General features: G+C 41.0%; 1 protein-coding gene across 5 annotated transcripts in view; it reads right to left on the bottom strand.

Annotated features, from left to right (window-relative positions):
• The window catches only part of usp48 (ubiquitin specific peptidase 48), a 132,102-nt gene that overhangs the window by 1,199 nt on the left and 115,234 nt on the right, over positions 1-15,669 (bottom strand). For 2 of the 5 annotated variants that reach the window (XM_078558284.1, XM_078558285.1), the window contains exons 20-26: positions 13,859-13,992; positions 12,361-12,467; positions 7,809-7,913; positions 5,963-6,127; positions 4,856-4,981; positions 2,982-3,030; positions 2,654-2,680 (exon numbers count right to left, since the gene is read on the bottom strand). In XM_078558284.1, the coding sequence (XP_078414410.1) occupies positions 2,654-2,680; positions 2,982-3,030; positions 4,856-4,981; positions 5,963-6,127; positions 7,809-7,913; positions 12,361-12,467; positions 13,859-13,992 (713 nt within the window). Of the gene's footprint in view, positions 1-2,653; positions 2,681-2,981; positions 3,031-4,474; positions 4,722-4,854; positions 4,982-5,534; positions 5,641-5,962; positions 6,128-7,808; positions 7,914-12,360; positions 12,468-13,858; positions 13,993-15,669 lie in introns of those variants that run through there. The other 3 variants (XM_078558283.1, XM_078558281.1, XR_013578917.1) reach the window with 3 other exon arrangements.

Genomic DNA, 15,669 nt, shown 5'->3' with positions numbered 1-15,669 from the left:
GAGGCTGTGGAAATAATAATGGGGAACCAGGAAATGGCAGAGGAGTTGAATAAATACTTTGCATCAGTCTTCACGGTAGAAGACACTAATAGCATTCCAAAAATACTGAATAAAAAAGTGGGGGGGGTGGGAAGAGGAGGAAATAAATACAATAACCATCACTAGGGAAAAAGTACTCGGGAAACTAATGGAGCTAAAGGCTGATAAGTCCCTGGACCTGATAGGTTGCATCCTAGGATATTAAAGTAAGTAGCTACAGAGATGACGGATGTACTGGTAGTAATAATACAAAAATCCTCAGATTCTGGAAAAGTCCCAGAGGATTGGAAAACAGCCAATGTAACATCCTTATTCAAAAGAGAGGGAGACAAAAAACAGCTAACTATAGACCAGTTAGCTTAATATCTGCGATTGAGAAAATGTTGGAGTCTATTATGAAGGATATAATAGCAGAGCATTTAGAAATACATAATATAATCAAACAGAGTCAGCATGGCTTCATAAGGGGAAACCATGTCTGACAAATTTATTAGAATTCTTTGAGGTAACAAGCAGGATAGATAAATGGGAACCAGTTGATGGAAAATATTTATATTTCCAAAAGGTATTTGATAAGGTACTGCACATAAGGCTACTTAATGAGCCCGTGGTGTTGGGGGTAGCATATTAGCATGGATAGAGGATTGGCAAATTAATAGAAGACAGAGTCGGGATAAGGGGGGCATTTTCAGGATGGCAACCTGTAACTAGTGGATTGCCACAGGGATCAGTGCTGGGGCCACAATTATTTACAACATATATTAATTACTTGGATGGGGGAAGTGAATGTATTATCACCAAGTTTGCAGATGACACAAAAATAGGTGGGAAGGCAAGTGGTGAGGATGACACCAAGGGTTTACAGAGGGACAGGTTAAGTGAGTGGGCAAAAACTTGGCAGTGGAATATAATGAGAGAAAAGGTGAGGTTATGCACTTTGGCATAGAGGAGTTGAATATTATTTAAATGGAGAAACACTGCAGAAAGCTGCAGCACAGAGGGATTTGGGGGTCCTCATGCATGAATCCCAAAAAGCTAGCATACAAGATCAGCAGGTAATAGGTAAGGCAAGTGGAATGTTGGCCTTTATTTCAAAGGTAATGGAGTATAAAAATAGAGAAGTCTTGCTAAAACTATACTAGGCACTACTTAGGCCACACCTAGACTACTGTGAAGAGTTTTGGGCCCCTTATCTAAGGGGAGATATACTGTCATTGGAGGTAGTGCAGAGAAGGTTCACTAGATTGCTCCCAGGCATGGAGGGATTTTCTTATGAGAGGCTGAGTTGGTTGGGCCTGTACTCGTTGGAGTTTAGAAGAATGAGAAGGCGGCCTTATTGAAACATATAAGATTCTTAGAGGACTTGACAGGGTAGATGAAGAGAGGTTGTTTCCCCTTGTGGGAGAGCCGAGAACCAGAGGGCATAATCTCAGTGTAAGGGGCGCTCATTTAAAACAGAGTTGAGGAGGAATTTCTTCTGAGAGCAGTGAATCTGTGGAATTCTTTACCGCAGAGGGCTAGATATTCAAGTATATTCAAGGCGGAGATAGACAGATTTTTAATCAGGAAGGGAATCAAGGGCTATGGGGAAAAGGCAGGAAACTGGAATTGAGGGCTATCAGATCAGCCATGATCTCACTGAATGGCAGAGCAGACTCGATGGGCCGAATGGCCTGCTTCTGCTCCTACGTCTTATGGTCTTATTAGTGGCTTAGCAATTCAGTTCGTAAATATTATCTCCAACAAAAACAGCATGAATGGCAAGCTGTCTGTCCTCTATCTTGAGTCACTAGATCAGAAAACCATTCTCAGCATACTGACGTCAAAGGTATCGATTACTTGCATACTAATATCAGTATCGCTGTACTGGTAGGAAATTCTTGCATATATTGTACTTATTATTTATGGGCCAAATCTAGAGTGTTGTATACAGTTTTGGTATCTTTATTTGAAGAGGGGTACACTTATGTTGGAGGCAGTTCACTCGGTCAATTCCTGGGATGAAGAGGTTGATTTATAAGGAAAAGTTGATCAGGTTGGCCTTATACTCATTGGAGTTTAGAAGAATGAGAGGTGATCTTATTGCAACATAAAAGATTCTGATGGGGCTTGTCTGGGTAGATGCTGAGAGGATGTTTCCTCTTGTGGGGGAATTCAGAATTAGAGGATTAAAACTAAGGGGTCTCCGGCTTAAGATGGTGACGAGGAGGAATTTCTAGAGGGTCGTGAATCTTTTGAATCTCCACCAGAGAGATGTGTGGAAGCTGAATCATTGAATATATTCAAAGCTGAGATAGACAGATTCTTAAACTACAGGGGAGTCAAGTGTTATGAGGAACAGGCAGGAAAGTGGGATTGAGACCAAGATAAAATTCATATGAGTAGTGGGACAAGCTCAAGGTGCTCCTACTTATGTTCTTATTTGGCATACTGATACCTAAAATACCAATATCAAAACATGGTTTTGCAACACCGATATCTGCTATATTGATATCGATAACCTGGTATACTGTTATCTGGCATTTCACTACCAAGATCTAGAATAATAAGGCATCCAAACAAGCCAGCAGGCAGTGGTAGATCACAAACTCCCTTTGAAAAAAACAAGACTCACCTTTAAAACCCTCTTCAGGCATACATACTGGGGGAAAAAAGAAAAGTTAGTTGCTGTAAGTAGAAACCTCTTCATTGTAAAATTCTGCACAGAAATCAGGTACATTTTAAGATCAAAATTTACCAACTATAAAACATTAAATCATATCTATATGTTTTACTTCTTTAAATGTTTAGAAATTCTATTGGTATTTTATAGTTACAAATAATCTGTATCAAAATGATCATTGACCACTTTACAAATGAAATCAAGTTAGATTGTTCAACTGTAATTTATTTCAAATTAAGGTAAATTTACAAATTCTAAGAAAACATCCAAACTCTCCTACCTTGCATTATATCATCCATTGCTGTATAATCAGCAATTGGTTCATCAGCCTTAAGTGCAAAAGATAACGAAACAGAATTTAACTGCTTGCCATAAATTTGCACATTAACACAAGATTATTTTAATGATCCGTCAAAAGTCTGCTCAGATCAAATTTGTCAAGTATTTTTTGTGACTTGCACAAGAATTTTAAATATATTTTTAAGAACAATTTGAAGTACAGAAATCATATGCTTTTGTACTGCAGATACGAACAGGAAATTGCAGGCCAGTTAGTCTCACCTGGCTTGTAGTTAAAGTCCTAGGGTCTATAATACAGGATGAAATTAGTGAACACTTACCAAGGATCGGAATAATCAGAAACAGTCAATGTGGATTTTTAAGGGCTAATTTTACTTTTTTGGGTCGAAATCAAAGTTTAGAGAGAAAGGGAATTAAATGGATACTGTTTATACATTTTTTTTAAATAGAAGGTAACAATTAGGTTGAAGTTTATGAAAATTATGGCACTTGCACTAAAAAGAATGTAGCTGCTGCAGAGGGATGGCTCAGTCATAGAAAGCAACAACTGGGGTAAAAATGGATGATTTCCAGAATGTTGGTCATGGTGTACCCAGGGATCCCTTGTCTTCTACTTGTATCAATCATTTTGAAACAGACATTCAATTACTTACAACTTTAACAACCATACTAAATTAAAGCCATGTCAAATTATCTGTTAGGATGAAAAAGATTGTGTGGATGAGCAGAATGGGTGGACGCAGTTAAATACAGAGAATTGTGCACTAATGCATTTTGGGAAAAACCATGAAATTAATTCACCTCTTAACAGAGTTGAGGAACAGATCTGGTAGTGAAATCAAATTTTTTTGAAATATAAAAAGACAGAATTTAAGATAAAAAGGCTATCAAAAAGTCTGGGCTTTGTATATTTGGCACTTTGCCAGATACCCCATTGCAAGATTATTGAATGAACCATGGAAAATGTACATTCATTGGAATTATACCAGAATGAGAAAAAATTGTGAAGATAGGCATGAAAGATTGGATTTTTTCACTGGAATAAAGGTGAAGTTGGGCACCGATAAAACATTTCACATTCGTCCCAGGTTTAGAGAGAGTCATTAAGAGATGCACTGCTTCCACTGGTTGACAAATCAGTAACATGGGAGCACAAAGTCAGACTAAAGGGGGAAATCTGAAGAATTGTTTCACAAGGATCACTGGAATATTTACTCTAAGTGGGTATTGAGGCAGGGACCATGACACTTTAAAATTAAGTTGGATAAACATCTCAGAAGGACAAATATAAATAGATATGAGGAAGACAAGGAAATCAGATTGCAGTAGACAGTAGCAGAGCTAACTCAATGGGGTTAATGACCTTCTACTATGCTGTAGATTCCATGATTCCACGAGGTTCAATTTTTGCAGCCTTGTCCGTGGTTTTAACCTAAAGCAGTTTTGCAGGGTCAAAGGCAGTACAGAATGCTAGCTTTAAACACACTACATTTAATTAATTCTTTTTTTTAAAAATGCATCTAGTTACCTGCAGTATTAAATCACCCGAGTGATGGAGGGAGTTTCATCAATTTGCTGCAACTGTTTACAAACAAAAGCTGAAACCAGGAGGATGACTAGAAATCTGGAATGTTACCAGAGCGTAACAGAATATAAATTTAACACACCCTGTTGGATAATTCATCAGTAGGTGTTTGCAATCCCGTTGGAGGTGAAACCACTGCCAGTCAGTAAAGAGGAAAATAAAATATCTTGACTACATTTCTATCAACGTATTACCACTAAATCATGGCTTTAACAAAAAAAAGTTAACACACAGCAATTCCAGAATCGCCAATTGTTGAATAAAAATACCTTTAACAGAATGACTGATTCTGGGATGACTCCCAGGTTTCCCAGTGTTGCAGTGTCATCAGTTAGCATTCGTCCTTCCAGTGACAAATTCTGGTCAAATGGTGCAACAGAAAAGGCGTGCATGATCTGGAAGAGAGGTGAAGGTTTTAATAGGCAGCTGGAAATCAGGAATTCCTGCTGAAAACAATCTGCCCAATCAGCACCCTACGGACATTTCCCAATACTTCCCCTTGTGCAAATCCATGAACGTTATGTAGAAAACACAATTAGTCATTTGGTAAAACTAACGGGGGAGGAAAACTTAAAATTAACAATAATGTCTCCAAAAAGTGAATTCTTAATATAGATCATACTTCATGTGACACCTCCTGCTTTGGGAAATAGAATATCGAAAGTAACTATTTTACCGGAAAGCTCATACTGTTGGTATTTCTTACTATACGCAGAAAAAAAAACACACAAGGTTTGCGTTTGGAGGAGTATCATTTCATCCTGTAAAATAGCAGCTTAAATTCTAGCCCTACATAATTGGTAGTTTTGTCCTTTATTCGCCACCAATTGTCCTGCCACATGGTAAGCAACTGTTTCTAACCATCTGAAATGCTTTCGGTTATTCTATTACCCCCACTATTCCTCAAGTGCAACCAGAGTGAAGCTGCTCCCAACAATAACCACTGACCTCTGCAGGATTCAGATAATAGCCAAACAGTTTGAATTTTGCTTTAGTGGATTGTTAACTGACCCCCTCAACATGATTACTGCTTCGTACTCTGGTATGCTGCTACCTAAAAACACAATGGAAGTGAAAAGAAAAATCATACAGAACGTGCCACATAGAATTCTTTGGATCATGAAATAAATGATCCAACATTCTCATTACTTTTTGACAGATCTGAACTCAATCTACTTTCTTGCAACACCCAGAATACCTTCTTTCTCTAGATACACATCCACACGTCTTTTGAAACCATTTATAATGGTTAATTTTAATGGTTCTCTTGTTAACTTACTCTATAAACAAAATCAAATCTGATAGTTACATAACAGGAGCTTTATCTCACTTAAAATCAGCATCTAATTTACCTAAAACATTTGAAAATAGTTTACCTGTATTTTCAATTCTTTGAGAGTTTGGTTGGCTGACACGATGAGTTCCTTTTCTCCACGAACTCTATGTCGTGTACTACGTCGAATTCCCTGTTTATAGTACGTGCTGCTGTTACCTCCACCAATGCAAGGGTGCGTCAGCTTCCGCCGTTTTGCTCCATTACTCTGAAAGCAGAAGGTTTGACATCTACTTTTGCTTTCAACTACATAAAGTGGAGAAACTTTACCTATTAATTTCCGAGTCCAATTAGTGTAGAACATGGAGGAAAACATTTCAACTTCATAGTCCGTAGACATCACTGTTTAATTCACTATTAAATGCTAAACGGGTTGCTCACTGGTCAGCCATGGTATGTCCACCATTTGAGTGTGCGATTGAGAGTGAGTGTGTTCCTCCCAATTCCCGAATTACTCATCTCTATGCTTTCAAGTTCTGATAAAAGATTGTGCCTGAAAGATTGTCCATTAGCTTCACAGATGCTGACTAACCAGCTGACATTTTCTATTTTGTTTCAGATTTCCAACATGTGTAGTTTTTTTTAAACTTAGATCTGTTGAGAACACATTTATTTTGCCTAACCATATCCTACCCTAGTTTGAATCACTAACAGTCAGGTGAGGCAGGGGCGGGCACTCTCAGTAAGACCCTCCTCCACGAAGAGACTAGAACTATCTGCAGGTCGACAGAGTGTTGTTGAAAAAGCTGAACTGTCAATAACATCATGGGAGCACAAGAGTTGGTTACTTGATTGTGATCTTGCTAATCAACACTGGCAAGGTTCAATCACATAACCTATGTGGTGGGTGGGCCTTGCCCGTACCACTTAGGACCAGGTTCCTGTGAAGGGGCTGCTGTGAAAAGGCTATAATTGTAAGCTCAGTTAAAAACCCTGGTGAAATTAATATTTGTGCACTGATATACTGTCTCCCAGAACCAGACACAAGATGGAGGTAAACGCATGGTTCTTTGAAGAATAGTGCACAACAGTGACAATCAGCCCCTTCTTGAGGGCACCAGACGCTCAGAATACTTTGGAGGATGCATAAGAACCATGTACAAACTTTCAGTGGTAGAAAAGCCAAAGTCTAAGTTAACAGCTGATAAATAAAAACACTACAAATTATCAGTGAAAACAAAATATTCTTTGCAAAATTTAATCTCTTTTGCAGTGGTAAAACACACCATAACTATCTGAGACAAAATAAGATGGCTTACGGTGCAGTACTGCAGTCAAAGCAATCTCTTAAAATGCCCCTCTACTGTTCCAGTTGAATGGTTTACCTTGGTCATGTTAATTGGAAGTACAAATTCAAAAATAAATTACACCGTTGCAAATGTGTTATGTACTAATTTGGCATTTAGAAAATGAACTTGAGTATTATACCAGGTTAATGCCTTCCTTTTAATGTGCGTGGAAAATGGAGAGGAATTATTCCATCTCATTCTCTTTGTTTATTGAATTATTTCAATGAAAATACCAAGTTTCTATTTTTGTCCCCTATGCAAGTTACGATGGCACAATAAATGGGTTGCAACGCCCTTGATCCCTGGTGTCAGCCTCGAGTTTATTAGTCAACTATTACAGAAACATACAGTAATATTGTGCTAGCCATGTATAAATATACACCAGCAAGGAAAAAGAAAATTCTTCAAATTTAAAAGAAGTTTGTTCGTAATTTATTTATTTTAGAAATATAAGACTGCAGTTTTAAATCCCAGATGAGGCCAACAATATAACCAATTATCCAAGTTTGAAATATGAACATATATGCAATGTTTAAGAACAAACTCAATGAGATTCCTTCCAACCACTCTTATGCCACTTCAAATAGATCGAAATACTACCTGGTTAAAGTCAGGATCCTTCTCTCCTTCTACCTTGCATTCCTCTCTCTCCTCCTCTGCCTCAGAACCACTCAAGTTTAGCTCTGGTGCACCTTCTTTCATCACCTGAGAAATTAAACATTGATCATGCAATATACCCTTATTATAAAATAACCAGTTTACTTAAAGATAAACATTGCTGCAATGTCAATTAGGCAACTCAGTTGTTCTACTTTAAAGAGGTCGTAGGTGCTTGCTCCATCATTCTGTGACTATCATCCTGACCTTGGGGGAATGTTTCAAGATTGTAGTGAGCAAAGGTCCAGTCACCTCAGCATTTCACTTGGTGCAGTATTAGTGAACAATCCCATTTTTCAAACCTCACACTGCAGAGGATATGAAGCTGTTTTTTGCCTCCCCAAGCGTAGGATTCTGATGGCCATACGCTATTTAAATTATGGTTGAACGGTCCGTAAAGTCAGCAAATCCTATTAATTAATTTGGTCTTTTCATCCTATTAACTTTATCAACCACATTTCACAACCAGTCCAAGATCATGAAAGGAAATCAGAAGCCCTAGTTATTGGAAAACGTTTATTTAGTGCGTTACTTCTCAGTACACACAGGTAATGTAATCCTCAGATGAGTTTTTAGAAAGTATTATGAGAAGTTAAACTCAAAACAACCTCTAATTAAAATTGGTGGCACAGGATTTCAGGACACCAACTACCTGTGACACTAATCAGGATTAAAGAAACTGTACTTTACAATCCTTACATTGTTTTCTGTCAATTTATTTCTTAAAGTTCCAAAGCAAAACATGAGAACATTAAAGAAATAAGAGCTGGAGTAGGCCATTTGACCCCTTGAGCCTGCTTTGCCATTTAATAAGAACATGGCTGATCTGATTGTGGTCTTATCTCCACTTTCCTGCCTGTCCCCCATAACTCTCGTCAATCAAAAATCTGTCTAACTCAGTCTTGAATATATTCGATGACCCGGCCTCCACTGCTTGTTGGAGAACAGAGTTCCAAACACGAATGACCCCCTGAAAGAAGAAATTCTTGCCACTTCTGTCTTAAATGGGAGACCCCTTATTTTGAGATTGTGCCCCCTAGCTCTAGGTTTCCCCCACAAGGGGAAACATCCCCTCAGCAGCAGATACTCAGCATAACCCCTCATAATCTTGTGTTTCAATAAGACCGCCTCTCATTCTTCTACACTCCAATGAGTATAGGCCCAACCTGCTCAACCCTTCCCCATAAGACAAACTCCTTATCCCAAGAATCGGCAATGTCAACCTTCTCCAAACTGCTTCCAATGCAAATGTGTCCCTCCTTAAGTAAGGTGACCAAAACTATGCACAGTGCTCTAGATGTGGTCTCACCAATTCCCTGTACATGCTAAAGCAAAACTTCCTGACTTTTATACTCCATACCCCTTGCAATAAAGGCCAACATCTGTACAACACATTTGCACAGCAATGTGGAATAAGTAGTTCAGGTGCAACTGAGTCTTGGGAACCAGTCATCTGCTCAAGGTCTCCAATGGGAAATGGGATAATTGGATGGGCAATTACATTGATGACAAAGAAGCTGTTTTTTCAGCAGGGCATCTAGGGAAATGTTCAAGAGGAAGGGAAAACCAAAAAATGTTTGCAACAGAAAAAAAATTGCATTAAAAATTGCTAATACAAAGATATTCAGGGTGACAGCATAATAAATAATATTTATAATAATGAAGAAAATGCAGGAAATACTCAGGTCTGGCAGAATCTTTGAGACAGAGAAACAGAGTTAATATTTCAGGTATCACCTTTCATCAGAACTGGAGGAGAAATTTCTCCCCTCTAATCCATCTGCCAATTGCTTCAAATCTACGGCCCTTGTTGTTGACCTCTTTGCCAAGGGAAATTGGTCGCACTATATTTAGGTGTCTCAGTTTCATACACCTCAATTAAATCTGTCCTCTTCTATAAGCCCTGCCTATTCAGTCTTTCCTCAGAGTCAAAATTCTCCATACCTGGCAACAACCCCTTAAATTGCTTCTGTAGCTTTTCCAGTGCAATCATCCTTCCTATAATGCAGTGGCCAGAAGAGTCTGCAGTCTTTTGGCTGTAGTCCAACCAGTGTTTTATACAGTTCTAGCGTGATCCCTTTGTTCTTATATTTTATGCCTTGGCTAATAAAGGAAAATATCCTGTATGCTTTCTTAACCACCTTATCTACCTGTCCTACGACCGTCAGAGAACCATGGGCCACTGATAGTGCTATCAAGCAACTGGTATTAACCGATAACACACTGACACTCAGTTTGGGTTCTGCCAGGACAACTCAGCTCCAGACCTTATTACAGCCTTAATTCAAATATGCACAAATTTGATGAATTCCAGAGGTGAGGTCAAAGTGACTGCACCTGACATCAAGGCAGCATTTGACAGTATGCGTCATCAAGGATTCCTAGTAAAGTTCAATAGGAACCAGGGGAACTCTCCACTAGCTGATGTTATACCTAGTGCAAACAAAGGGAGATGGCTGTGGTTGTTGGAGGCTAATTATCTCAGGAATTTCTCAGGGAAGTGGCCCTAGCCCAACCACTTCAAATACTTCATCAACAACCTTTCCTCCAACATAAGGTCAAGAGTGGGGATGTTCAGTGATGGTTGCAGTGTTCAGTTCCATTTGCATCTCCTCAGATAATAAGCAGTCCATGTCTGCATGCAGCAAGACCTAGACAATATCCAGGCCTGGGCTGATGAATGGCAAGAAACATTCACGCCACAAGTGCCAGACAATGACCACCTCCAACAGGAGCAATTCTAACCACCACCCCCACCCCCACCCCGTGACATTCAACTCCCCTACCATCAACATCCCGGCAGGTAGCACTGACCAGAAATTTCACTGGACCAACCAGAGTTAATATTTCAAGTATCACCTTTCATCAGAACTGGTGGAGACACCTAAACATCAACTCTGTGGCTGCAAATGCCAGTCAGAAGCTGGCTAATTAGCAGCAAGCAACTCACTTCCTGACCCCTAGAAACCTTCCACCATCTGCAAAGCACAAGTCAAGAGCATAATGGAATAATACTCTCCCCTCGCCTAGACGCATGCAGCTTCAATAATACAAGAAGGTTGACACTATCCAGGATGCTCTGCTTTTCTATTTTCCCTACCAAAGTAAATAACTGCACATTTCTCCAGATCACTTAACCTACCTATATCCATTCACAGGTTCTTTGCATCTCCTCATAGCTTACTTTCCCACTTAATTTTGTACCATCAGCAAACTTGGACACATTACTCGATCCCCTCATTTAAGTCATTGATATAGACTGTAAATAGCTGATGTCTAAGCACTGATCCTTAGTGAAGTAGTCCACTGTTGCAGCCTTCCAACCTGAAAATGGCCCGTTTATCCCTACTTTCTGTCCATTAACCAATCCTCAATGCATGCTAATATATTACCCACAATTCCACGAGCCCTAATCTTGTCTAATAACCTCATGCGGCACTTTATGAAATGCCTTTTACAAATACCATCCAGTGATGCCTCCTTAGCTACGCTGCTGGTTACAATTTCAAAAAAACTAAGTTGTCAAGCCTTTCATAAAAATGTGTTGGCTCTGCTTAATCATATTATGATTTTCCAATTGCCCTTTTTCCACATCTAAGTATTTTCCCTACTATTGATATCAGGCAAACTAGTTCAATGTTTACAGTCTCTCTTTCTCTCTTCAATAACAGGGTGACATGTGCCACCTTCCAATCCATGAGGACCATTCTGGAAGATCAAAAACAATGTATCCGCTATTGCTGTAACTACCTGTTTCAAAACCCTAAGATGTAGGCCATCAGGGCCAGGGGATTTGTCAGCTTTTAATCCAAATAATTTCTCCAGCACTATTTCTTTCCCAATTCCAATTTCTTCAAGCTCCTCATTCTCACTAGTATTTCCAGAATGTTACTTGTTTTCTACCATAGAGACAGGTGCAAAGTATTCCATGCCTCTGTCATTTCCTTATAATTTCTCCTGTCTCCTAAAATGTCTCATCTAAGGGGCCTATGTTTACTTTTGTTAATCTCTTCCTTTTTACTTACATATAGAAGCATGGGTAATCTGCTTTTATGTCTCTTGCAAGTTTACTCTAATTCTCTTCCCTCCAATTTTGTGGTCATCTTTTGCTGAATTCTAAAATCTTCCCAATCCTCAGGCTTCCTACTCTTCCTGGCAAGATTATGAGCCTCTTCTTTAACCTAATAGTATTTTTAACTTTTCTTGACAAACACAGTTGAACCACCAGAGCAGCAATACATGCATAAACAAGCACACATTGATATTTAAAAAGATATTGTGATTTAACAATATACTATACAAGGGTAAAGCAGCTGGAAATTATATTTATGTTAAATGCTGGCTTTTTTTGAAATTTTTAGTAATGTAGGATTAGCTAGAATAACAAGTGGAATTTTTAATGGAATACAAGCTTGAGAAAGCTGCTTTCAGTTAAGTTCCAGTAATTAAATTACAAAAGTCTCTCAGGAATACAATTTATGAAACAAAGTCTCACCTTTATACTCTCCACCACTTTGCGAATATAGATAGTTGCCTGTGTGTACTCTCTCAAATCCCGTTGCTGTTGACAAAGCAAGCCCTCCCGACATTCTCCACAAAGATCTACACATTAAAAAGCAGAGTTTGCAACTTGGCATTTTCAGTGATATAAAGAGCGGGAGGTCTGAAGCATCCCGGACTCCAACAGGTTTTCCAGTCCTATCCTTTTTGCTGTTCCTATCATTCACCCACACACATCCTTGGTTTACAGCTTCTTCCAATGGTTATGCAACCTCAGTAACAGCAGACCAAAATGCAGCCTATACCATGATCGAGAGCTCGCTCTCTTTAAATGTGGGGTTGGGAGGAGCAGTCTTGCTTCCTCCCTTTCCACATTCAGATGAATCAACTTACCTGTTAGCAACAGGCGATCCTTGAGGCCTGGCTTCAGAGGGCCCGATGCTTGCACTGGCTACCTCAAGGCATGCCCATTTGAAACAGGAGCCTTGAAGTATTAGGCTCCTTGTTTGCTTATGCAAAGAGCCTTACGCATGTTTCAGGTGTGGGCCCAGCACAAAATCTTCTATCCTTTCCCAATATGACAGGGAGCACACTTCTAAACAAACATGTGCACGCGCTTCCTGGCCACCATAATGGGATCTTAGTAGGACCTTTAGCACCCAAAAGACAGGTTTTGTGCAATCAAATTTCCAAGACACTGTTGGCTCAGTTCTTGATTACTTTTACATTCATTAGTGTTTTATAGTAGGGCACTGTTTGATTTCACTTGATATCATTTTTAAATCTTGTAATTGAAAGCAGGAAACAAAAATTTGCTGTTCAAAATATTGTGGCAACAGTGGTTCAGTAGCTTGTTCAATAGTGGCAGCAAATTCTACTGGCCATGTAATCAAAATGAATTATATTTCTGCTTTCTGACGAAGAAACTGACAAAGAATCTTGCCAAATTGGTTTTATTTATGTGCTACAAAGTAATTAACCCATTTTGTGGGAATATCACGATGAAATACATGTCACTGTATTGTAAAAAGCTAGTTATGCTTTCTCCTTGCAGAATATTAGCCAGTTTCAGCTTCCAAAGAGATTGTGGCTGATTGGGCTTGCATCTTTTAAGTGTGAGAAAGGCTATACTTTGGATTTGTGCAAATACCACAGCTGAACATGACTCTGTGGCCATGGGTGATAGAGCGTATCAATACCCATTTCACTTGATGTGTAGGCATCCTGCTGTATGCTGCAGCTCATGTTGGAACTCGAGCAAAACCTCACCAGTACTACAGGTTTTAAACATGAGGGGGAACAGTATGGTTACAGTAAGTGCAATTATGGTGAGGGGAATGATCTAATTTACAGCATATACAGCATTATAACCAGTGCTTGAAAACTCTTTACAAAAGTAGGGACTCGAGAAAGCATCAGACCTTTCAAGTTAAAATAATTTACATTAATTGCAGAAATATAACAATCAAACCCAAGCAGGAAAATCCGCTTACCAGGGCTGGTGCTATATTCCAGTTGTACAGTGCCAGTTTCTCCAGTGTTCACCAGTCGAATAACTTTAATTGTATTGTCAACAACAAATAATTTGTGGATGATTTCCCATTCATTTGGCCATAAAAGAGCTACACTGTGCAAAGGAAGATACAGGTTATTGAATTTTGAAGGAATGTTTTAGTTAAACAAAACCACAAACACACAAAATATAAGAGGTTTAATATTGCAGGAGAAATGCATCTCAAAAATAGCACAAATATTACAGGCTTTTGAGCCAAAATAGTCAAACACTACCTAAAACAGCTATCAGCATGAAGGTGCCAATCATCCTTATCCTGATAGGTTTGACTGGATGGATGTAATCTGAACTGCCGAGATCTATTTATTCAGTCTTCTCCAGTCTTATCTGAGAATACTTTTAAGTCACTATCCCCACAAAATTTTGAAGTATTCATAGCAATCTCCAAAGTAATGAATTTCTTGCTGCAGGTAAAATGCTTACTTTGAAAGTTCAGCTGCCACACGCAAGTAAAAACTGCCATCAGTGCATTGTGAACATTAGCAGGTTCAGTGCCTCTTCAATAATATACACTACGGGTCAAAGGCCCATGGCATCGGAGCCTCTATCTGAGACAGGCTTCCAATTGCAAGAGCACTTAGGAACAAAACACAATTCTAAGATACTTCATCTCTGATAGAGAAAAATGGACAGACTGAGATAGAGCTTTGCATATGTAGACAGAACTTAAAGGCAGAGGAAAGTCAATTACAAAAAGTAACATCCACCATTCAACCTCCACATCTGGATGAGCTTAAGTTTATGGAAGGTACAAGATGGAAGGCTGGCTAAACAGCACATTAGAATAGTCATGTTGGAGGTAGCAGAGATATGTGTACAGAAATAATGGTGAAACACAGCAAGCCTCCGAAAGGATTGACACCACCATATCAGCTGTCAAGCAGAGGGCGAGGATGAGGGCAAGGGCGAGCCAGTGGATGCGAGTGTGAGGTGCTGAGCAAGTGGTAGAGTGTGGGTGCGAGTGGGTGAATGAGCAGGTGTGGGAGTAAGCAAGTAGGCTGGTGTGTATGGGTGAGGGTTGTGAGGGAGTGAAGGGCAAGCGGGTGTGCGTGGTGGAGAGACAGGTAGAGGGTCGGGCGAGAGAAGGGGAGAGGGTCGGGCGAGAGAAGGGGAGAGGGTCGGGCGAGAGAAGGGGAGAGGGTCGGGCGAGAGAAGGGGAGAGGGTCGGGCGAGAGAAGGGGAGAGGGTCGGCCGGCAGAGGGCCAGAGGGTCGGGCGGCAGAGGGCCAGAGGGTCGGGCGGCAGAGGGCCAGAGGGTCGGGCGGCAGAGGGCCAGAGGGTCGGGCGGCAGAGGGCCAGAGGGTCGGGCGGCAGAGGGCCAGAGGGTCGGGCGGCAGAGGGCCAGAGGGTCGGGCGGCAGAGGGCCAGAGGGTCGGGCGGCAGAGGGCCAGAGGGTCGGGCGGCAGAGGGCCAGAGGGTCGGGCGGCAGAGGGCCAGAGGGTCGGGCGGCAGAGGGCCAGAGGGTCGGGCGGCAGAGGGCCAGAGGGGCGGGCGGCAGAGGGCCAGAGGGGCGGGCGGCAGAGGGCCAGAGGGGCGGGCGGCAGAGGGCCAGAGGGGCGGGCGGCAGAGGGCCAGAGGGGCGGGCGGCAGAGGGCCAGAGGGGCGGGCGGCAGAGGGCCAGAGGGGCGGGCGGCAGAGGGCCAGAGGGGCGGGCGGCAGAGGGCCAGAGGGGCGGGCGGCAGAGGGCCAGAGGGGCGGGCGGCAGAGGGCCAGAGGGGCGGGCGGCAGAGGG

Source organism: Cetorhinus maximus, chromosome 15, assembly GCF_964194155.1.
Source record: "Cetorhinus maximus chromosome 15, sCetMax3.hap1.1, whole genome shotgun sequence".
Taxonomy (NCBI): domain Eukaryota; kingdom Metazoa; phylum Chordata; class Chondrichthyes; order Lamniformes; family Cetorhinidae; genus Cetorhinus; species Cetorhinus maximus.
This window is presented reverse-complemented; position numbering and strand designations above follow the sequence as displayed.